The sequence below is a fragment of the Magnolia sinica genome, chromosome 8 (genome assembly GCF_029962835.1).
Source record: "Magnolia sinica isolate HGM2019 chromosome 8, MsV1, whole genome shotgun sequence".
In the NCBI taxonomy this organism is placed as follows: domain Eukaryota; kingdom Viridiplantae; phylum Streptophyta; class Magnoliopsida; order Magnoliales; family Magnoliaceae; genus Magnolia; species Magnolia sinica.
In genome coordinates this window covers 22,098,495-22,124,000 of record NC_080580.1, presented here as the reverse complement: position 1 = coordinate 22,124,000, position 25,506 = coordinate 22,098,495, and the positions used below count along the sequence as shown (strand labels likewise).

Below are 25,506 nucleotides of genomic sequence, written 5' to 3'. Positions count from 1 at the left end.
TAGGACAACCTTGCTGGACAGGCAAGATATCTTATATACACCATAGAAGGCAAGGTGCCAACTTGTTAGACATACAACTAGTGTGTAAGAATTTCCCTTGAATAAGCAGGCTAGTAGTATTTATCTTAGTAATAAATGATGAAAATATTTGAATGTAATTGAAATATAGTTAACAAGAAAAAGAAAAAAGAACAATTTATACTCTATTGGTTCAAATCTTGCCACAACGTACCAGATTCAGTTTACTCGCCCTTGACTCAGTCAACATGAACCCATTAACTCTGTTGGAAGACAGTTCTTTTGGCAATAAAGGTTGAGCATTGAACTTGTAACGTCTAAGAAGGAAGAGGAGATGTCTGTTAGATGGTATGTTACATGGTTATTCTCTTAACTCAGCTGGACATCAGGTAAAATCCAAGTTTCCTCCGATTGAACTATGGTTCCATAACACTATGAGATATAAATGAAGATATTTTTTAAAATAAAATACACCCATTTATAAGAAATAGATGTGTTTTACAAAACTGTCATCCATTTCAATTCTCATCCTCATGTAAGTCAAAGTCCACAAAACAAACAAAATGCAATAGAAAATATCAAGCAAACCTTATAACTATGCTTTGCCATTTTGCCTTCATAAAGCCATACTTCCAATAATCGTAAATCAAAGCTCTCTCCCTTAACCTTACTCCCTCACTCAGACCCCACCATGGCCAACCTTCTTTCTTTCCTTCTCTTACTAGTCCCCCTAATTGCCTTATCTGAATCGGCATCTGGTAAGTTTCCATTGTCTCCATTGCCGGTTGCTGCTATTTTCTATTTTGAAATTATATATATATATTCTTTCTGATGACTGTTTACTAGCTAGTGGGACCGCACGCCCATACGTATGGCTATCTTTTGTGATGGGAACCAGCTATGTTTCTGATTAGCCCCATCATGGATGGTGCAACTCAAAGCTTCTTTCAACCAGATGATCTCGCCCTTCCAATTAAAAGACTTCTCCAGGGCGAACATGAACTCTGTAGGCATTTTAGTTTGAACAGTTCATTTGAAGGCCATGTGATCCAATGGATTGTCGGCACCACTTATAATACAGCCCATGTGATGAGCGGTTCTGATCACGGATAATGGACCCCATGCTTGGATGAAGGCCCAAGAGTAGTGGTCCCACAAATCATGGGCTCCATGCAAGGATGAAGGCCCAAGGAGTAGTGGTCCCACAAATCATGGGCTCCATGCATGGATCATGCCCACCTTTTTGTGATTGGAACCCTACATCTGATGTGGCTCTTCATGGACGGTTCAGCTGAAAGCTTCTCTCAACCAGATGATCTTGCCCATCCATATAATAAATCCTTCCAGAAACTCATCTTGACTTGCCCCAATTCAATTCGTCTTGACCAGATTTTAATTCGAGACTTACGAAGAGTCTTCGTGTTTTTAAACGCTGGGGTTAGCTTACCATCTTATAAAGCTTGGTATTAGGGCTGAAAGTTTGGGCAGGTTCAACCTGACTGAACCGTGACTGACATTGGGTTGGGCTTGGGCAGAATGTATCAGGTTTGGTCTCGGGCTTGGGCCATACAAACACCTACCCGATAAAATTTGGGTTGGGCTCGGGTTGAGGTCTTGGGTTGCCTGACCCAACCCGAACCCGATCAATATACAAGTTCCTTATAAATTAATTATAATTGAGTGCAGATCGTTTGTGTTGAAGGCACAGGAAATTCCAATGCTGTTGGGTTTCATTGGTCCACGTCATTTCCGATGACTCAAGCTAACAAGATACGCCGGATTTCTCTCTCCCAAATAGATTGCTTGATACACAATACGACTTTTAAAGGAGTAGTGGTCCTATATTTTAGCTTATTTGTTTGGAAAAAATGAACTTTTTTATGATAAATAACTACATGTATAATTAATAAAATTATAGGTACAAAAAGTAAGACGTGTATTAAAAATATAATAGAGTAATGTAATAATGAAAAAATTAGCATATATCTACCCAGCCAACCCGACCGAGCCCGCTTGGATTGGGCTTGGGTTGAGAATTCCCAACCCGAGGTTGGGTTGGGTTAGGGTTGAGGTATAGGAACCTTGGGTTGGGCTAGGGTTGAGCACCAAGCCGACCCAACCCGCCCGACTTTCAGCCTACTCGGTATCAAGTCTCACCTATTCTGCACCACAATTATAATTCAGGCCGTTCATCTAGTTGATCCCACCATCAATGCCCTAAGTGGTGAAAATCCTGCTGTTAGAGATCATCCTGGATCATTTGTACGTGTGTTGAAATATAGATAGTTGTTTGCAATTCAGCCTTGTAAGATCTGTGAGGATCTCAATTGTGTTTTACTTTATTATTTTAAAAAAAAAAAAATCTCGTTTGTGTTTGGCAAATGGCCTATTTACAGTGGGACCTTCGACATCTAAGGAGCGATCTCAGTGAAATGCACATTTTCTTCATGAAGGACCAATAGAGATAGATGCTATCGTACAAAGCCAGCATCCGACATAAATGCTATTCATGATTATCATAAGTCATAGTAACGAGAGGCCCACCACTAACTTAGGTACGAACAAGAATTGCATACCAACACTGCCAATAGGGACGCGGTTTGGCTAATCCCACGCTTGTGTCAAAGCTCATTGTGTCTTACCATGATGTATAAGTCATATCCACGCAGTCCATCCACTTCCACCAAAACGATAGTATGATCTTAAAAAATAAGATAAATATAAATCTCAGGTGGACCACACCACAGGTAAGCCCTGTTCATTTATCAACCACCATTTAAAACTTCCTAAGCCGACTGTAATGTTTATTTGTCAGGTCACACGTATCAGGATAAATGGAAAACAAAAATATCAGCTTGTAATACAAAACTTTTGTAGCTTTAAAAAAGTTTTCGGTAGTAGGCATTCAATTCCCGCTATTTCCTGTAATGTAATCCACCTGAGATTTGGATTTGCCTCATTTTGGGCTCATGCCCTAAAACAATATAGAAAAATGGAAGGATGGCATGAATAAAACACATTTATCTTTGTGAGGTCTGCAGAGCTTTGACACCTGCTAGCTGGCTGGTGTTATCACAGGCCATTTGGCCTCTCGCTACTGGATGGTGCTCTGTCTGCCCCATTAAAATGTATATATATTTTATCTAGGTTGTTAATCCATCTTGTATCATTATTTTAGGGCATGATCCCAAAAAATGAGGCACATCCAAATCTCAAGTGGACTACACCATAGGAAAACAGTGGTGATGGATTGAACACTCACCACTAAAAACTTCCTGAAGTCCACTGTAATGTTTATTTGCATCGAAAATGTTGATTAGGCCACAAAGATATGGATGAAGAGAAAACACAAATATCATATTAATCCAGAAGTTTTGTAGTCCTATGAAGTTTTTAATGGTGGGTGTTAATCACCACTGTTTTCTTATCGCTTGGTCCACCTGATATTTGGATCAGCAACCTTTTTTGGCTCATAACTTCAAATGAGCTGGTAAAGTGGATGAGCGGCATGGATAAAACACATACATCATGATGGGGCCCAGCGAGTGATTACCCGATGCATCATAAGCAATCCGCGGCCCTTATCCCATTGCCCTTGTGGGTCCCACTTGCCCATTAACACCGTAAGTTTGGGGGCAGTCCGTTGACGGGAAAGTTTGTTACGTGTTCCACGGGGTCGGTGACCAGAGTGACCCGAAGGACCACCAAAGTTTATGGGGATGTTTCTTCTCTACTCAACGATCTCTCCTTCTATTCCTTCATCGGATCCCTTAAGCTAAAGTCCTACACATTGAATGGTCCACATTCCAAAAATGAAACCAATATGATTATCCTAGTTATAAAGAAAGCTCCAGAGAACTAAATAACAAAAACAAAAACAAAAAAAAAAAAAAAAAACACACAATTGATCAAATGGTCGGGATCATCTTTGTGCTTAAGCAATTTGATGTGTGGGTGCTAAAATTGGGTGACTCAACTTGTAGCTAGGTCAAGTCATGAACTAGACCCAGCTTGGTTTTGGGCTATAGCTCTTCTGTAGACCATACTTCATAGACTTGAAATTAGTCCCACCCAATGTGTGACAGGGTTGAATTGACCGGAAGACTTTGGACAAGAATTTATTTGGATTTTAATAAATAGTAATTTTCACACACCACTAATTGAATATTCAATTGATTGGCATGTAGGGCCTTCCACCACCCGTCAAGCAAGGTGATGGTGCACACTATAAAAAATAATAAATAACCATCTTTAAAAAGTCTACATTAGATTAATCTTATTTTTAGGGCATCCTATTTCCACGGTGGGACAACCTTGCCGGATAGGTGAGATGTCCTACGAATTGCATGGTCTACATTCCAAAAATGAAACCAGTATGATTATCATAGTTATAAATAAAGCTCTTGAGAACTACTTAATAACAACAAAAATGTACATGATTGATCAGATGGTCACGATCATCTTTGTGCTTTAGCTAATTAATGTATAGCCTTCGATGCCCCGGTAAACATTAAGGGGGTATTTGGCACATGGTAATGGAAAGGATTAAGAGGGATGGGATTTATTTATTTTTTTAAATATAATTATTACATATGATAGGGATTGTCACTTGTTACGATGGGATAAGCCTAATTCCATGCTATGTTTGTTATATGGTAGGATTCACTTTCTGTTTGTCGTACATTGAATAAGTATACCCACCATCATTTGAAACAATTGAGAATAACACATATATGTTATATCTAAACCGTTCATCTATTTTGTAACCTCATTTTATGGCATGAACCTAAAAATGAGGCAGATCCAAAACTTATGTGGCCCCAAAGAAGTTTTCAACTGTAGGTGTTCAATACCTACTACTTTCTGTGGTGAGGTCCACTTGAGCTTTAGATCTACCTGATTTTTTGGTCCATGCTCTAAAATGATCTCGAAAAATGGGTGGACAGTGTGGATATAGCCCACACATCATGGTGGGACCTACATAACTTGCTAGCATTGCATGGAATTGGCACGAGACCAAATGCAATTCCATCATATCTAGTTCCAAGCTTTTTCATTCTTCTCAAATATTGAGTGGAATTGGCACGGGACCAAATGCAATTCCATCCAACCTAATCTCATATAATACCATGCGCCAAACGCCCCCCAACATATTCATCCATAGTGCAAGTTTTGGTCCCGAAACTCAATGAGTCAACTTGAAACTAGGTTAGGTCAATTGGATTGGTTTTTTAGGCTGAGTTGGTCTCTTGACTAAAGTTAAAAAACTTGTACATTGGCTCGTTCAATGTTTAGCTAAGTTGAGTTGACTTGAAGACTTGAACAAGAAATTATTTAATATTTAATAAATACAATTTTTCACACAACTAAATGCATATCCTGTTATTTTTGTATTGCAGAATTTATGAATCATCTATGCATCAATAATGAAGATTAAATACTATAATCTTTAAATCGTACCTGATTGGGAAGATTTTTCTGATGCCCCATTGTAGCTGAGGGATACTAAGTCTTTCGCACCTTACACGCTTAGAAGAACCTCTCAATGCAATTAGGGTTTGCTCTTATGTATTGGTGATGAGATCAAGTCATGTATTTATGAGAAAAAGAGCCAGAGAGACTTATATATTACACTTTTTCCTTATAGGGTCTCTACACCATAGGTTTTCATATCCAACTTAATAACCATGTATAGAGACTACGGTTCAAGCATCCCGCCCCAAACCTATTTATAATAATTATAACTATAATGGAGCCCACTAAATCACTTAATCTAAATAATCCAACGATCATATTTAAACCGATGATCATGTATGGCCCACTTGATAAGAGTCTTACATAGCCAAATAATTGGCATATGGGGCCTACTTTCACCTGTCAAGCAAGGTTGTCCCATCAGGAAAGCGGAACACCCTAGAAGTCAGGTACCCAACTACTAAGCAAGGAACATTATAGAAAATAATAAACAACCATCTACAAAATTTTCACACCGGATTCCCATTTTCATGTACCTAAATGCTTCAAGAACGGTACCAAACCATTTCTAAATGAGGCGTCGAAAAACAGGAACGGTTCAAAACCGTTTTGGGTACCGTTTCCATTTTTAGAAACGGAATTTTAGGAACGGTTTTAAACCGTTCTGGTGCCAACGGTCACATTTTAGGCACAATTTTCGAAAGTTTTAAATGCTTATTAATGTTGCCAACGATCAAATTTTATGACAAAATTTTAAGAACAATTTTAAACCCCTTTGTTCATTGTATGAGAGAGTGTGTTGTATGTAATCTACTTGTACTATATGCTAGATAATTACACAAATAGAAGAACAAGACAATAGATCAGCAGTTCCAATCATCGTGACACCCAGCATGTGGGCCCACTGGCGACGATGGACGATGGTCATGAGTCATGCAAAACGAACTGAGGCCTCATGTAGTTGGAACCATCTACATCTCAATTTTGGGCTCATATCCGACAAAATGGATAGCATGGATAAAACCCCGTACATCACGGTGGGCCACAGAGAGACCTGTCTGGACGGATAATCTTCGAGGAGGGGACAGGGCGCAATCCACTTCCTGAGTTTTGGAGTTAAATGCGACCAATTGAAAATCATTTTTTCATTGTTCTAAACTCAAAAATAGACATGGACAGTCACAAACACTCATTCTGGCTCACTTATCATACATTCCAGAACATGAATGGTTCCGATAATTGAAACACTCATCTTGTGGGCCTCCGAGGGCAGCGACAGACACTGCACCTAAATCGCGACAGAGCAAAAACCAACTATTTCTTTACTCCATTTTCTCCTGTCATTACCTCCGTCCCTTCGTCTCTCTATCTTATAAAATACCGCCTATGGAAGCGGAGAAATCTTCAACAGATAAAGGAAAAAAAGCCCTTCAAAAGATTTTAGACGCATACCATAAATAAATGCAATTCCTTTGTTCAAAAAACTCAAACCAAAAAACTAGAGAGAGGTCTCCTACTGACCTTGTAACACCTCTATACTGTGATGTTCTCCTCCCAAATGTATCAATGGACTTCCTATGAACTGGCTGCTTCTAGTCCACCTTCCCAGCCCCTCTTCTTTGTGTCCATGGCTACAAAATCAGCCCCACCATGGGAAGATTCTCCTGCACCTGTTAGGAGAGAGTTGGTTCAAGGCTTTAAAAAGGCAATAGGAAGGCCCAGAAGGATGTGAGTGGAGCATGTGAGAAAAGACTTGCTGACCTACAGTTTAACTGATGATATCATTTACCCTATTACAATATCAGTAATTTGAACTTAAGGCAAACACATAATTGAGGAAACTATAATTTTCCCATCTGATTGAGTATTGAGATATCATAGACTAACCCTAGTTCCAATAACAAACGGAACTAAACTTGCTGCTGTCAATCACAGGCTCCACCAGATGTGGCTCCCCGTTTATCAGAAATGCTTGAGCATAAAGCTCTCCTGCTTAAAACATTCCATGTGCTCAATAGAAATAATGGTATTGTCTAAGACTGCATCAATTTCTTTTCCTCTTAATTGTAACTAAAAGATTATTGTACCTGTGGTTTTATCTTCAAGCTTGATAATGCACTCCTCCCGTCTGCTGATTACTTTTAATGCCCCTTCCCATGACCATTTGTTGACATTCCATTCATCAGCCCTAGAACAAACATAATTATTTAGAAACTGTCTCCATTAAGTGCAATGCTTTTAAGTGCTCCTATGGCAACCCATGAAAGTAGGATCTCAATCCAACTTCCTAAAATGTACCTGAAAATCAGACCAATCCACTCATCAAGTGTGGACCACTGATCAATTCTCCTAACCATCCTTTCTTTGTACACATGGCCCATCTGATGACCATACATACCTTAAATTTGGGCTTTGGCACATAAATGGCAGGCCCACCTGAGGAATGCCCTAGGTCTCTCGCACACACATGGCACATTCTCAGCAGTATCCTGACCCGATTTAGCCCAATGAAAGTAAGGAGAGAGGTTCTTCAAAATTTCAAACTGTTTTTGGATATGATTAATTGTAGCATGCTCCAAATAATATGCACTCATTTCCTACCTGCAGTGCAAATAATGAACATTATCATTCTAGTAAGAAGTGGAGCAGTATGCTCTAGGAATGACATTTACCGACTGAAAAAAAAAATCATGTTAAAGCAAAAGATTTGCTGAAAAGGAACCCATTCTTAGGTAAGCATACATTGTGGACTGACAGTCTAAACATGTATTGTGATCGTTGACAGACTGTTAGAGGTTTCAATATACAATATATATGTATTTGTGTGCTTGTCTGTGGAAGGAAAAAAGAAAAAAGAAAAAAGGACACAGATAAGCATACTAGTAGCAAACTTTATATAATTATGTGTTCATGTCTATAGAAGAATAAATGTACAATGTTCACAATCAAGCTTCCTTTATTTATTACAACTAGTAGAAGACTGGCATTTTGTCGAACATGTCAAGTTAACAAAATTTACTGCCTTACGTATATAGTTTGTGTAATGAGAACTAACCTGCAAATGATGTGTTTCTTAATCCTGCAAAAATGGCAGATAAAGAATTCAAATGAGCATATGTTAGCTAGATTGGATCACAATTAAAAACAGAATGCAAATATGACAACAGAACTTGATGGAATACTGCATATGCACCACTCCCAAGTAATTCACGATACGAGTATACCAGATAAAAGAAGATCAGCAGCAAAAACATCTCTATCAAGGTCTAAAGGGAAAATTAATACATGAAACATGTACATTCTGTATCAACAGCTATGCAAATAAGTAGATGAGATGAATAGCTTAAATATCATGCAATATCGTGTAGACTTACCCAGTTGCAATCAGTACTGGCCCTAGAAGCGACGAATCCATGGCCAATTCAGGCATGTACCAAAGACTCATGCATATCAGCAAAGTCGTACAGGCAACTGGTCCATGTCAAAGAAGCCAAACATGGATCATGCAAACCAAAGTTTTGAATAGATTCAGTGTGGCTTGCCTGAATCATACCAGTTTCTGCAATATGACTAGGACTGACCACTGACCAAGTGAGTCTGGGATTTTAGACCCTGCTACATGGAAGGTCATGTTCATAGAAGTAAAATGATTCAGCAACCTGAGAAAGATATCTATATGATGAAGAAAAGGTGAGAATGTTCTGACATTAGCAGTGACATTATCTTTGTAAAACATAGATATCTACATAGCTAATAAGAAAAAGTGACTTCTATCAATCCATTCTATGCAAAGAAAAAAGTGATGACTGAATTGGCTGTGTTGGCACTGACACCTTTTTCCAATAAAAACAATATTAAATTACCATTAGTCACTAGCCAATGGCTCTTTGGATGACACACTTACCCCAAGCAGGCCCCATCGAATGAATTGCTCAGTGATTCGTTGGAACCCATGTCCAATAAAAGAACTACTTGTTCTTCTCACAAAAGAAGCTAAGTAAAAATGTACGAACTCAGATTTTGAAAAGTTTGCTACCTCCAAACACATTGTTTCACACAGCACATGTGCCAATCTAGCAAGTGTGTAAGACATCAGAGTGGTGCATAAGTATCATGCAATATATATCCTAATTTACTGAAGGTAATCAGATTAGAGAAAATTTTCAGATGGGAGAAAAATATGTACGTTGGTTGACAGTCAAGGTTTGGCAGGGAAACATGCAGAAAAGTGACAACTGGGATGATCAGTAATTGTGAGCCAATCCAGATGGGCCCCACTAGATGGAGAGCCAAGATTCATGAGTTCCTCATTTACTCGCAGTAAGCAAATTAGCAAAAAAATTCCAATGCTAAAAATTATTAATGATTAATAGTCGAGGTTCAGCCTGGAAAATCTGCAGAAAAGTGATGTCTAGGATGATCAGTAATTGTGAGCCAATCTAGATTGGCCTCACTAGATGGAGAGTCAGGATTCATGGGTTCCTCATTTACTCACAGTAATCAGTTCAGAGAAAATTTTCCATTGCTAAAAATGAATGGTGGTTGATAGTCTCAGTTTCAAAAATTGATGAAAAGTGGCATCTACGATCAATCAGTAATTCTGAACCATTCTAGGTGGGCTCTAGATGGACAGCCAAGACATAATTAATTTGTTTGAGTGTAATCAGGTTAGAGAAAATGCTCAGAATGTAAAAGCAATGATGGGTAAGAGTCAGGGTTCAGTGGGAACACCGCAGAAAAGTGATGTTAGTGAGAAATCAATAATTGTGATCTATTCTAGCTGGGTCCCGCTAGATGGACAGTCAAGGGTCATCAGTTACTCATTTAATGAGAGTAATCAGATTAGAAGAAAGTTTTCGGACGCAGAGGCTCCAAATTCCATCTCAGAGAAGTGGGACATACAAAACAAATTGCACAGACACAATGACCAGACCACGGAGATGAAGTCAAGATAAGCCACTAATACAATTTCAATCACACACAAAAAATTATATTATATGAAATTCAAATTCAATAGAACAATTAAGTAACAAAAAAGAAGATATGAACAAGAACCAAATTGGCGTGACTACTCTACCAATTCATCAAATCCAATAGAGGATTAATTCAATAGATAGCAGGCATCAATATGTCAAACTAGAGAACCATTTGTTTCAATACTTGAATTCTATGACTCATCACTTCAGAGCATTATATTCAAACCTCATGCTCATACGAGCAAAGCTTGATGATTCATTGGTCAAGGACTGAAAGCTAGAAATACCTGCGAAACCAAAACAAAATAAAATTAAAAATAAAGACATGAGAAGGCATGCACATATCCAGGAGGAATCAGATGGATAGCAAAAGCAAGTTGTGATACTAAAAGAAATCAAGTTATGACTACTCTCCAAAATGTTTGAGAAACCCATCAAATATCCAAAAGCCCATAACTTTAAGAAAATAAAAATAAAAATAAACCAAAACCTGAAATCCCATGTACAAAACATGCAAGAATCAAAAGAAAAGGATGGCCACTAGAAGACAAAAAGAAAGTAAACACAAAACACAACAAAAATTTTCATAGAAAACCCAAAACCAACAAATTTAAGAATCTTAGAGAAAAATAACTTTTTATATGAAAAACCAATAAAAAATCCAAAGGCATAACCTCAAGAAAGGTTGTGTGCAAGCACTCAGGAACAGGATAGCCCCATTCTATGATTTGCCTACTACCCATTTACCAAAAAAAAAAAAAACAGCACAGCTGATTAAAAGCGGGCCAACAGGAAAGAAGATAGTGTGCTCAAGTTCATTAGACCTTAAATTTTTTTTTGAATTTAGATGTCATTGAAATTTTTATTTTTACGTGAATTTAGATGTCATTGAAATTTTTTGGGCCTACATATGACACATACAATTTCTGAGTGCATCTGTATCAGCTTGTCTTCTTTTCTTTACTTTTTTCTTCTTCTTTTTTTTTCTTTTTTTTGATTTTTTATCGGTAGAATCATGTGATATAGAAGAAAAAACTAACCTTTGTTCCCTTCTCAAGTAAGTGAATTGCAAAAGATGAGACTCTAAACTGAATCTTCATACAGGGCTGCATAAAGACATAAAACACAAACCATTAGCAAAAAATCTAAATTTCTCTCTTTTTGGAAAACTTATGTACTACCTAAACAATTTTAATGATTTTCTTTTACCTGTCAATATTGCCTTTACAAACTGATATTTGGTGCCAAAAACATAATATCATAAAATTGAATCCTACTCCCACTTATAATCCATTTTTTAACATTATAATTAATAATATGATTTATCAAGATTGAATCCTACTCCTGCTTATAAATATCATAAAACCAACAAGATAATTCACTTGTCATGAGATCACTCAGAGCTTGGAAAGGTCAGCCAATAAACACTACTTGATAGTTTTGGAAGTGCAAAACCCTATCCTGGCTACATACAGTTGCAAAAGTACAATTTTGAATTCTACCTTCCTGCACGTGCCAATGTGCCTCGTGGAAGTGAGATCTGAAATGTACAAGGTAAGAAAATTGCTCAATCCACACGTGTAATCAATTAGCTACAGAAATCATAAAAAATGGTGGGAAAAAAATCTCATTAATCTGAAAGATGATCTCAATACAATGTATAAAACTCAACAAAGAAAAGCTAATTGTGAAGGACAAAAACCAACCAACAATAAAGTCAGCTCAAATAGCTAACAGAAAAAGAAATGGAAAAGAAAAGTGTAACTTAAGCAGCCATCCCATGGTTAGCATGTGGTATCCTGCTAATGTGTACATGAAGCAGTCAACTTGAAACAGAGGATCTATTACCTCACCCGCTGCTGCCTTAAAGTGAATATAAATGGCAGATGCTTCCACGCCCTCAGAAACAGAAGTTCTACTACCACCACTGCCATGAATTGTTGCCTAAACCTGAAAAAGAAAATAAAAAGGAGCTTATGACAAACTGATTCTTCAAGTACTCTTTCATACAATCAACTCTTTCATAATTTGGTTGTTATTATTGTTAGGTAAATACCTGAAGTTGTAGGAATTTGACCAAGAAAATGCTGGATTCAGCATATTGTGGGTTGCTTTCAGCATACCTAAGCTTGATTCTGAATTCTCAATCAAATGCGATTTTTTTTCTTTGATAACTAAGATTTAAATAAATAAATTCAAAAAAATAAAATAAAAATAAAAATAAAAATAAAAAACTCAAATGGAAAAAAGTTTGGAATCTGCCAGCCCCAACTCATAGAGATCTCATGGCAACTAGTAGCCAAATCGGCGAAACTGTCCAAATTATGATAGATGGACAATAAACTGAGAATTATGCAGATGGCCATTTAATGGCCTGTTAAAGCAAATGTTATCCAGTGATCTGACTACTTCAAACTGGTGTTCACTAGCCAAAGGTTAGGATTCTACAACCACTCTGATTCTTGGATGATGATCAATCTAATCGGGACAGTTTGACTTAAGGCATGACAATGGCCACAAGTTGAGCTTTAATATAGACATCGACCCATTCTGGGGGCACAGACTTAGGGTCAGTGTAGGGCTAGGGCCCTTTGATACAAGCTAAAAGAATTATTGTTCCAGGAGCACCCGTTTGACAATGAACTGCATATTGTTGAAGATAGAATCTTGTTGTCAAGAAACAACTCCTGAAAGACTCAAGTGATATCACGTAAGAAACAACTTATGAAAGACGGAATTGACATCTCATGACGCCCAGTTGAAAAGAAGCTCCAAGCTGAGATTGTGACTTAAGTACGCTGACTTGATGCTCAGCAGGACCCACCTATAGACCTACGCTGTGTTGTGTTGAGGAGTAAGCTTAGGGCTAGATCATGCTTTAATGATCTAGCTACAAATACTCATCATTATGTGGCAAATGGGACCCACATAAAGATCTACTCCAGAGAACACTTCGGATTAAAGGCCATAACATGATAAAGATGTGCAAAGTTTGATCGGATGAACGTTCGAGGAAGAAACATCTCTCATGAGTATTTTATCGAACAGTATGTGTGCATCATTAATCTAACAACATTTTACATACATATCAATCAAAGAGGTCCCAACATACAAATCAAACATGAGTTATCAAGTACGTTAAAGAAAAAAGTCACAAAGGTGAGGAACTCAATCTAGCAAATGTAAATGTGTCTATGAAATCAACTAACCTAGATCAAGAACTGATAGAACAAACTATCAAAAAATTAAAAAGAAAAAACTAAAGGAAAAATATACTCCAAAAAATCCACATGGAAGAAGCATCAACTAATAATTCCAGATCTATACCATTTTATAACTTAAAAAATAAGAAAAAATATACTCCCAAAAATCCACATCAGGAAAATGATACAGATCTCAAACTCTAAATACTATAAAAGAAAGAACATTTCTTGCCAACCCAAATCAGCATCTACAACTTCACATAGACAAAATCATGCCAAGATATATATATATATATACACTGATTAGAAAAATGGAAACAGAGGGGTTTTGAAGAAGATCGCCTCTCTTGCTCAGTCGTACCCCGAATCTAAGCTTTGGTGACCTTCTCGTCGACGTTCAAGCTCCGAGTTGCGAACTTGACCCCAATCGTCGACCTAAACTCATTCCTGGTGAACCTCGAGAGCGGATTTGACTTCCTAACTCCTGAATCACCGATTACAACGACAAAAAGGCAGGAAAGATGGCGGAATTACAAAAATACCTTGGCAGAGCTTCCACGGACCTCCGGAAAGATGACATTGTTGAGGTCATTGATGCCATTACAGAACTCGACGGCCACGATTCTTCGCCCTAGCGGCTGCAAGCAGATTAGCACAAGGCCTAGAGCAATGACCACTGCGACCACTGCTGGAGTAGCAGCTTGGCCCTGATCTGCAGCAGTTGGCGCATTCACCACTTGTGCTAGAGGCTCCACACCTGTTACACAGAACGAGAGGGAGATCGAGAGAGGGATGGAGAGTGAGAGGGAGATCGAGAGAGAGGGTTGAGATCGGGAGAGGGAGATCGAAAGAGAGGGTTGAGATCGGGAGAGGGAGATCGAGAGAGAGGGAGGGAGAGTGAGAGGGAGATCGAGAGAGAGGGTTGAGATCGGAAGGGAGATGGAGATTGAGACAGGGAGACGGAGATGGAGACATATAAAGATGGAGATGCGAAATGAGGCAGTGTAGGGCTTTTGGCGCAAGGAAGTGTTTAAAACCCATCGGTAGTCCGTGGCAGATAGAGCAACGTGCCTCTTGGGCCTTGTGGGGTCCACTCAGAGTTTTTTAATCGAATCCATTCCGTCCATCTGTTTCAAAATAAAATAATAAAAGAAAATAATAAGAAGTAAGAAAATCAAACACTCAATTGGGACACACCAACAAAATAGTAGAAAGAACAATGCATAACACAATGACTCTGGTACGGATGATTACCGTGTCAAATCGGGAACGGCTTAGAGCCGTTTTTGAACCAAATTCTCAACCGTACCAGATTGCCGATTTTGGTGTAGTGCCACTATTTTTCACACCGGATTCCCATTTTCATGTAGGACAACCTTGCTAGACAGGCAAGATATTATACAAACATCGTAGTAGGCAAGGCGCCAACTTGTTAGACATTAAACTAGTGTGAAAGAATTTCCCATGAATAAGTAGGCTAATAGTATTTATCTTAGTAATAAATGATGAAAATATTTGTATGTAACCGAAATATAGGTATCAAGAAAAAGAAAAAAAAACAATTTATACTCTATTGGTTCAAATCTTGCCACAACATACCCGATTCAGTTTACTCGCCCTTGACTCAGTCAACATGAACCCATTAACTCTGTTGGACGACAGTTCTTTTGGCAATAAAGGTTGAGAATTGAACTTGTAACGTTTAAGAACGAAGAGGAGATGTCTGCTAGCTAGTATATTACATGGTTGTTCTCTTAGCTCGGCTGGACATCAGGTAAAATCCAAGTTTCATGTTATTGAACTATGGTTCCATAACACTATAAGATATAAATGAAGATATTTTCTGAAATAAAATACACTTATTTATAAGAAATAGATGTGTTTTACAAAACTGTCATCCATTTCAATTCTAATCCTCTTAAAAGTCAAAGTCCACAAAACAAACAAAATGCAATAGAAAATATCAAGTAAACCTTGTCACTATGCTTTGCCTTTTTGCCTTCATAAAGACATAATTCCAATAATAAAAAATTAAAGCTCTTTACCTTAGCTTTCCTCCCTCACTCAGACCCCACCATGGCTAACCTTCTTCCTCTCCTTCTCTTACTAGTCCCCCTAATTGCCTTATCTGAATCGGCATCTGGTAGGTTTCCATTGTCACCATTGCCGGTAGCTGCTATTTTCTATTTTGGATTTTTTTTTTTTTTCGTTTTTCTGATGACTGCTTGCTAGCTAGTGGGACGGCACGCTATGGCCATCTTTTGTGATGGGAACCAGCTATGGTTCTGATTAGCCCCATCATGGATGGTGCAGCTCAAAGCTTCTTTCAACCAGATGATCTTGCCCTTCCAATTACAAGACTTCTCCAGGGCGAACATGAACTCTGTAGGCATTTTAGTTTGAACAGTTCATTTGAAGGCCATGGTGAACCAACGGATTGGGCGCCACTTATAATACAGCCCATGCGATGAGCGGTTCTGATCATGAATAATGGACCCCATGCTTGGATGAAGGCCCAAGAGTAGTGGTCCCACAAATCATGGGCTCGATGCATGGATGAAGGCCCAAGGAGTACTGGTCCCACAAATCATGGGTTTCATGCATGGATCATGCCCACCTTTTTGTGATTGGAACCCTACATCTGATGAGGCTCTTCATGGATGGTTCAGCTGAAAGCTTCTCTCAACCAGATGATCCTGCCCATCCAATAAAAAGACTTCTCCTTGCTGAATATGAACATTGGCGTTTTAGTTTTAGTCATTTGACGGCTGCGATGAGCCAAGAGATTCTTCGATTGATTAGATTTTACATCATGGGCTATGAATAATGCTGCATGTATGATGAACGGTTCTGATCATAGATCATGGGCCTCACAGAATATGATTTTGTCAAAAAATAAAATAAAATAAAATTTCTTATATGGTTAATTTCCAATTCTTGTTATGATCCAACTTGCAGTGTTTCTCAGCATCAACTGTGGCGCATCCGACTCCTTCAATGATAGCCACTCCATCGAATGGGTGGGCGACGAACGCTACATATCAACTGGTGAAAGCCGGGTGGTGCAGAACATTGACTACGTCTTGGGGAGAACTCTCAGAGTCTTCTCGACTGGAAAAAAGAACTGCTACTCCATTAATGAAGTTGATAAAGGCAGCAAAATCCTAGTCCTTGCTGGGTTTTACTATGGAAACTACGATAAGAGATCATCCCCACCGTCATTCGATCTTCACTTTGATGGGAATTACTGGGACACCGTGACCACATCAATGAATTCCAGCGTTGTCTACGAAGCGATTTATGTCACTAAGGGGGACACCATGAGCGTGTGTGTAGCGCAGACGTCGCCTGATCAGCTACCCTTTATATCAATTCTCGCAGTGAGGAGCTTGGATCTGGACATGTACAATAATGTGACCCCGGATTATGCATTGTTTAATATATTTAGGCTTGCTTTCGGCGCAACCAAGTTTGTGAGGTAACTATTTATTTATTTATTTATTTTAAAAAAATAATCTTTTTCTTTTTCTTCCATTTCTAATTGCTGGGGCATGGCCCAGAATTGTGCTGATTGCTCGGTCATAACCGTCCGATTGGTGGCATCTGTTAGATGGTTAGATAATATAATCCTCCATAATTTGAATTCAAATCCTTGTCACAAATAGTAAATTCATGTTTTCCTGCATGGTGATTTTTCCATGTTATTCTAAGGTTGTTAGCGCTGCTGCATTAAATGCAGTGGGATGATGATGTGGACCAATTAGATTATAACAAATAAATAGAAATTTTTTGTTTATTGTAAGGAGAGGATACGAATTCTCTGAATTTAATGGGTTTTATCCACGTTGTTCAATCATTTTTCCAGATCATTTTAGTCTATCAAATAAAAAATAAGGCATATCTAAGGCTTCAGTGTACCATACAGCGGGGGATTGAAATCTCACCATTAAAACTTCTTGGGAGCTGCAGAATCTTTCAATCAAGCTGATATTTGTGTTTTCATTTCATCCAGCTCTATAATACCTTATGGACCGGTTAGATCATGGTGGCCTTGGGAAGGTTTCAATGGTGGGTGTTACCATCACCACTGCTTCCAGTGTGGTCCACTTGAAATTTCGATCTACCTCATTTATGGACTCATACTATAAAATGATTTGGAAAAATAGATGGACAGCATGGATAAAACCCAAACATCACGTTGGACCCCACAGAGCCTCTGCATGGACAGACACAATCCGCTTCCGTACAGTGTGGCCCATCCAAGATTAAATTCAATGAGGGCCCTTCATGTAACGGGTCTGAGCACTTTGTCTGTGATCAGGGCCATTCATCAGGTGGGGTAAACTGTGAACATGATATGAACAAAAAAGTAATGTTTGTCTACCATGTTTTTTAATTTTTTATTTTGTACTTACCATGATCTGTTTGCTAATAACACACACTGATGGTTTTGGTAGGTACCCATATGATAAGTATGATCGTGTTTGGATACCAGTCTCAGAATTCAACGGTTACAACACAGTCCCAAGCGTTGTCTCATCCATTGATACAAACATCACAAATAAGCCACCAAGCCCCGTCCTACAGGCTGCGTTGGTATCCGCAAACCAATCTGATTTGATACTTCTAAGCATTGCCAATGTTCAGAAAAAAGTCCCCATTTACATCAACGCATACTTTTCGGAGGTGGTTCGGTTGGATTCAAACGACAAACGGTCGATGCAGATTTCTATCAACAACAATACGTATGGGGAACCATTTATTCCACCTTATAAGCGAGCTCTGGAGCGTACAATCCTCACCAACCTGACCTCAGATTCGAACACGTTAATAGCTCTGGTCCAGACCCCTGACTCCACTCTTCCCCCTATCATCAATGCTCTGGAGTTCTTCAGTGTTAGTGGCGTACTCACCAACGGAACTAATGGCAATGATGGTGAGCCATGGATTACATTTTATCACCATGGCATATTCTACAAATATGCCATTCCAATCCTTCACTAGGCAAACATTCGTAAACCATTGATTTTGTACCTCTAACGATAGGGCATCCTAATATTTTGGCCGTTGATTGGTCCAAGACCAATTTCCAGGCCCATTTATTGGCTCTAAAGAGCTGCACCATGCTTACGGAAAAAGGGAAATTTTCGTAATTTTTTTTTCTTTCGTTCCTCATTTGGTTGTATCAGTGAAAGCATTGAGTTCTCTACAACAACAGTTTGAAAAGTTAGAGGAATGGAGGGGAGACCCATGTCTTCCAACCAAATTCAACTGGGAGTGGGTAGCTTGTAGCTCTGATCCAATACCCAGAATCACAGAACTGTAAGTTTCTCTGCATGCTTTAATCGTCCACATGGCAGGGTAAACTTTGGATCTGAACCGTACAAGTAGGTGATGGTTGGCCCATGAATAAAAAAATCAGTGAAAACTGTTGCTCCTAATATTGGATTGGTCTGCTTAAAAGGACAGTAAGATTCTAAAAGAGTTGGTCGTTGGATTGTCTCATTGATGTTGATTTCGAACCATTGGCCATCTAAGGAGGAAGTCATTGGGTGGACGGGTCTGATCCACCATTTACCCATCCAAATAATCTTTATTTCAAACCTTTAATCTATTGGAAAAAGGATCATGTATAACAACCATCTTATTTTTCGTGATTTCAGGCACCTGAATGGGCTGCAGCTTAATGGATCGCTTCCAGATTTTAGAGCTCTGGATGCCCTTCAGACCATGTGAGTAAAAATTGCTACACGGCTTGTGATTTTGTGGTTTTAAACTCTTGGGGGTGTCAGCAGAATGGGTCCGGGCTAGCTCAGGCCAGTCTGATCATGACCCAATTACTAAATGGGTCTAAAAATCTGATATGGATCTGGCCCGTTTATTAACTGGGCCTTTCGATTGAAGCCGAAGTCCCCATTCAAATCACAGCTGGTTGGGTTTGGCTTCAGTGTAATCTTTTGCAAAACATAGGTCTGGGTGTGGGCTGTTTATTAGTGGGGCTTCAGAACCCAAGCCAAGGCTCATGCCTGACTCATATCAGGCAATCGCCCAAAAACCCTGTTGGATCTCTCTAATCGTATTTTCTTTTCTGATTGTTGGCAGAGACATCCACAACAACAGCATTAACGGAGAAATACCCGATTTTCTCGGAACACTTCCCAAGCTAAAACTATTGTGAGTTGCTTTGATCAATGACAATCCCTCCCCTACTTGAGAAGAATTGATGTTTACACCCACTAGATTGACATAAATACACTCATTTCCCATTTTTAGGAAAACATTTTTAAAAGGAAAAAAAAAAAAAAAAAACAAAAAACAAAAAACAAAAAAAAAACAAGAGAAAAGAAAAAAAGAAAAGAAGAGGGAGGGTGTTATCAAATGAAAAGGGTGGGTCACATTTTAGAGGCTTTCACTGAGAAATACCCTAAATTCAAGAAATAAATTTCTAAATGTTTTTAATATTATAGCAAATTATGCATATTGGATGGGTTGGATATCATACAAATATCATGCGGACCACACAATTCTCCACTTTAGCTCTTTTTAAAGGAAAAAAAAAGTATAAAGTGAGTATTGCGGTAATTTCATAATTCAAAAGGCACTTCCTGAACATTTTGGTTGGTAGAGGTATTATTTGGTAAAATTCTACTTTTTATGGAATTTTGAAGTAAAAGTTCCAAAATATTTTGTTATTATTGCGGTAATTTCATCATGCCCTTGTCTAATTATTTTTCTAAAAATAATGACTGAGTTGAGAATTTTGATGTCCAAGTGATGTGTTTATGACATCCAACCCATCCAACAAGTGCATCCCGGGATGATAACCATGTGAACTAATAATTAGGTTGAGCTAACTATGCAGAAGGTTACACATGAAGTTGAGGGTTTCTGAGTATTATATATTTATTCAAAGTGTGGCCCACCCAATAGTTGAATCAGCCTAATTTTTTGGTTTTCATGGTCAGGATTGTGGGTTGGACCTGATGGAGGGGGTTGGAAACAAAAATCACCCTGTGGGCCCCACAATACCTCAAGTCTTGCCACTGTTTTAAAGAAAAAATCATAGAGATCACTATAGTAAAATCAAGGCACTGATAGTAAAATCAGAACTCTTGATGAATTCTCCTCAAAATACTTTGTAAATTTCCTAAATTGGAAGGAGTGATATTACCCATTCGCCAATCTGCTTTTATTTATTTATTTATGTTATGTGCGGGTTCAATTCCCGTCGTTTGCCCATCATTCCGCCATGTTTTATATATATAATTCACTCTGTCAATTAGGTTCTATCCTCCATTCTAGGCCCTGCTGCAAAAATAAATAAATAATAATAATAATTAAAATAAAATAAAATAAAATAAAATAAAATCAACATGATCCACAATCTAGTGGGCCACAGAGCAGGGAACAATGGCAATGTGATGCCAACCACAGGTTCGTGTGTGGGGCCACTATGGTGTGTTTCTTTCATCAAACCCATTCATCAATGAAATTGAGATGCAAAGATTAGCATGATCCAAAACTCATGCATACTAAGAAATTTTAGGAGTAAATTTACATTGTTCCCATTGGAGTGTTTTTTGCACTGTCCTTTCGGGGGCAGGGTTCGAATAAGGGTTTTCACCTGATGGTCTGAATAGACTTACATATACAATAAGTTGCACCCCACAGACGATTCAGGTCCTTCATATCCCAAACATATGGTCAGATGTTTGATTTGCAAAATATACTTCAGATGTTTGATTTGCAAAATATACTTTTGATAAATTTCCTATATAATTTTATGGATATTTTCATCCCTCCTTTTTACTAACATGCCAGAAATGTCTTTCTATGTTTGATTTTCTAGGAACTTGGCAGATAATAATTTTAGTGGACCTATACCATCATCAATATCCAAGAATAACCAGATAAAACTAGAGTAAGTGAATCAATCCCTCTCTTCATTACATGGATATATTTAAAGAATGCTATGGAGTCAACACCAATGCACTCGGTGAGCAATGCCCATCTATTCAAATGGTCCTTTTTTTTCTATCTATATTTTCAATGTTGTTTCGTTGATTGTGCAGTGTTTCTGGCAATCTGAACTTGTGTGTTTCTGGCAAGAAATGTGAAACATCGAATGCTGGAACTATCGAGAGTTCCTCAGGAAAGAAGAAGAGTAAATTACCGGTGATTCTTGGAACGACGATTCCATCTTTCTTGGTAATATGTGCTATTGTGGGATTCCTGGTGGTCGCTTATCAGCGGAGAAAAGCCACAGGTAAATCTATTATCAGTGTTGTTATGATGACGACAATGATATCATGATGCATTCCACCTAGTCAATTTGAGCAGTCGACTGTTAAAACCATGGTTCAGAAGGACAATTTACTTGTAAATGATGGGGACAATCTGATCTTTGACACAGTGATCAGATGGGTAGGGTCCTTTATTTGGTATGATTTTGACACAGGAAAGGGTGCCAGGAATATCATCATCTTCCTCGAGTAGGCAAGGTTATTCTCAAATCCATGAGATGAAATTCAAAAATTTATTATTTAATAATTCTCAGACTCCTTAACTACATCACTTATAAAGAAAAAAACAAAACTCTAATTAGGAGCCTTAATTCGATTAAAATAGAATTTACCTAAAATAGTAAATTTTGCTAAAAATAGAAGTCCTAAATTAATCGTGCTTGATGATTCCTAGAATGATTATAAGTAATTGCCAAGAAGACTGCATACACTAAAACTCTAAAATGAAAGTGTTACGTTAAAATTAGAAATTATCAAAAATAGTAAGTTTTTTAAAAAAAGTCACAACTTTGAACTGAAAAGAAGCATTTTCTAGCGAAACTGATAGACACAACCTATTATGGATGTCAATTGACCCCGGATGGCCTATTAATAAAGATCGATAGGTTGTGTGTCTCGTGATGATTCCCAAATTAAAAGTTACGGCCAATTTATAGTTCACACTTCAAACAATAATTTCCACCTATTTGGAATGAATTTCTTCGAACCAGACCCGCGTCATGCCCTATGTAGGATTGAGCCTGGATCCTATGGACTACGTCCATTTCCGTTTGGCCTTCTTTTAGTCCAACCATATTAAAAGTGCATTTGTGAGTGCCACGTCCTACATCAATCCCCTCTACTTAGAAAGAACTAGTCGTTGAGTTATTCAACAGACTCGAGTCATGATATTCATAAAGGTTTGCCATGATGAAAGTCTGTAAGATCTCCATGCCCTTGGGAAGATTAACAACATAAGCATTATTATTGATTTTTCAGAGCATCGGAAAATGACCGATCTTTTTATTCATTTGCTTTTTATATGTCTTAGTTGGAAACCTCTCCTTGTGCAGATGAACTAGAATATTATTACCCACTTCAAACACCTTCTAGCGTCAATGTTTATTCGTCTCTTCCTTAGCATTAGACTCTCGTAACTTTTTAGGCATCAATAGGGCTAGGATAACACATGGACTCATGCATTAGTTCCTTATGGATTAGTTCATCCACTTGTCACTGCAAGATCTTGCATTCTTTCGAACTCATCTGATAATGTAGGCGATTAAGCAGACTTGCCCCGAGAACAATATCAATGTGGTGTTACATATCTTGCATGGGGAGCAAATCATCAAGGGGTTCATTTAGCATAATCCCCTTGAACTCTTGTAACATTGGTTTTAGCCTCTCTGAAATGTTCATGGGTTCTACTTCTTCATTTTCAACTAATACATTGATCTTCCCTGTCTCATCATATTCTTTGATGAAATCCTATACGGTTACAAGAGACTATCCCTTTACTTTAAAAGTCTTAGGTTGATTATCTATTCTCATGAGGGCGATGATAATATTTTTACTATGTTTAGAAAAAATAAAAATATTATCCTGGCCTCTATGCATGGCATTAACATCATACTTTCACGATTGAAGTAACATGTGACATGCTTGTCTATTGACTATGTCAAACATTACTTCATTCTTATGATATTTACCAAGACGAGGGAAATATGACATTGTTCAATTACCTTTGTTTCGCTGACCTTATTAATCTATCTAATCGTGTATAGAGAAGTATTTTTCTATCTTCAGTTGCATCTTTTACACTTTGCCATGGTCGACCAAATAACATGTGACAAGCTTCCATATGATTACATCACACATTACTTCATCTTGATAACATTTGCCAATGGAGAGGCAAATACGACATCATTTGGATATCTTTGTTTCGCCGACCTTTTTAATCAATCTAATCGTGTATAGGGAGGTATTTTTCTTTATTCAATTGCAGCTTTTCTACCACAATCTTTAACATAATATTATTATCATTGCTCCCTCCACTTATGACCAAATCACAAACCTTTTTATTCATGATTCACCTTGTTCGAAAGATGTTTTGCCACTGCAAATATATCTCCTTCAACGTGTACAACTTCCTCATGATCAGAGTGGTGGCCTGCAATTTACTATTATCTGATGGTAGCTTGCGATTCATCACCTTTGTCATATCACACAGCTCCATCGCTGATTTCATATTACTTATCAATACGAACATGGTTTTTTCTCAAAGATTTCATCAAACAGTTGATCGCCGCCTACAGTCCTTGCATGACTCGTACATTCTCCCGCTGGAAAACTAAAAACGCTGCTACTGTCACAGGATTGTCCTTTGAAGCACTATCCTTAGGGTTGTTGCTCAAACCATTGTTAAAAGCCATTGAATCGTGGAAAAGCCTCACTCTAATAACAACTTACGCCAAGACAAGGGTGAAACAACAAGAAAAAGATCATCGTCTTCCTCAAGTAGGCGAAACCTTGAATCCACAAAGGTATGCCTAAAGCCATAAGATAAAAAGGGAAATTTAAAATTTATTATTCACTAATCGTTAAACTACCTAATCACATCACTTATAAAGAAAAAACACAACCTTATTTAGGAGTCCTAATTTGACTAAAATAAAATTTACTCGAAATAATTAATTTTGTAAAAATAAAAAGTTATAAATTAATCATGCCAAATGATTCTTAACATGATTACAAGCAATTTCTACAAAGATTGCATATATTTGAACTCTAAAATGAGGGGCATAAGTCAAATTAGATATTATTAAAAATAATAAGTGTTTTTTTTTTTTTTCTAAAATTGTAATTTTGAAACAGAAGGAAGCATTTTCTCGTGAAACTGATTGAAGCGACCCGCTATGGGAGTCGGTTGACCCCGGATGGCCCGCTACATAAAAATTGATAGGTTGTGCATGCCATGACGATTCTCGGATCAAAAGTTATGGCTTATTTATGGTTCATACTTCCAACGACAATTTCTCCCTATCGAAATGAATTTCTTTGAACCATATGGAGACCCAATTACATCATGCCCTATGCAGGAATGGGCCTAGATCCAACGGACTACGTTCTCTTCTGTTAGACCTTCTTTTGGTCCAGCTATGCTAAGAATGCATTTGCGCCACATCCTACATTTGATTTTTTACACAAAAATGGATGGTCCACATTGACGATTGGTTAGATGTTATACTTGTGCTTCAAGACAACTAGAAAACTTGCATACTCTCTTATATGGTTTCCATGTCCTCAGGGTTCGATGTCATCAGGAAACCTGGTGGCCCACTTGTAGCAATATCAGGATGATCAGCCATGCAAGTGTATGCTATAAATGGTCAAGACTACAACCAATGATTTCAGGGTCGATATTGTCCAACAGATGGCATCAGCAAGCACAGGAAAATGAGAATGGCAATAGTCAGTGGTCTCTCTCTCTCTCTCTCTCTCTCTCTCTCTCTCTCTCTCTCTCTATGGTAATTGAGTTTAACTGCTTAATTG

At 38.0% G+C, this 25,506-nt stretch overlaps 1 protein-coding gene and 1 long non-coding RNA gene across 4 annotated transcripts; one reads left to right on the top strand and one right to left on the bottom strand.

Moving 5' to 3' along the window:
• Positions 1 to 621: 621 nt before the first annotated feature.
• Positions 622 to 25,397, top strand: LOC131253072 (probable LRR receptor-like serine/threonine-protein kinase At1g05700). 2 transcript variants are annotated; one of them, XM_058253900.1, is made up of 9 exons: positions 622 to 776; positions 16,631 to 17,150; positions 18,130 to 18,608; positions 18,862 to 18,994; positions 19,336 to 19,404; positions 19,775 to 19,846; positions 21,522 to 21,593; positions 21,745 to 21,938; positions 25,262 to 25,397. In XM_058253900.1, the coding sequence occupies exons 1-9, from the start codon at positions 710 to 712 to the stop codon at positions 25,312 to 25,314; spliced, it is 1,659 nt and encodes a 552-aa protein (XP_058109883.1). In that variant the 5' UTR covers positions 622 to 709; the 3' UTR covers positions 25,315 to 25,397. The 2 variants fall into 2 exon arrangements, with proteins under 2 accessions (XP_058109883.1, XP_058109882.1); XM_058253899.1 differs by lacking the exon at positions 622 to 776 and adding an exon at positions 15,602 to 15,815.
• LOC131253073 (uncharacterized) lies at positions 8,002 to 14,639 on the bottom strand. 2 transcript variants are annotated; one of them, XR_009174827.1, is made up of 4 exons: positions 14,034 to 14,639; positions 12,318 to 12,419; positions 11,510 to 11,575; positions 8,002 to 8,572 (listed from the first exon to the last, which is right to left on the bottom strand). It is a non-coding gene; the product is annotated as an uncharacterized LOC131253073 (long non-coding RNA). The 2 variants fall into 2 exon arrangements; XR_009174826.1 differs by lacking the exon at positions 12,318 to 12,419.
• Positions 25,398 to 25,506: the final 109 nt, after the last annotated feature.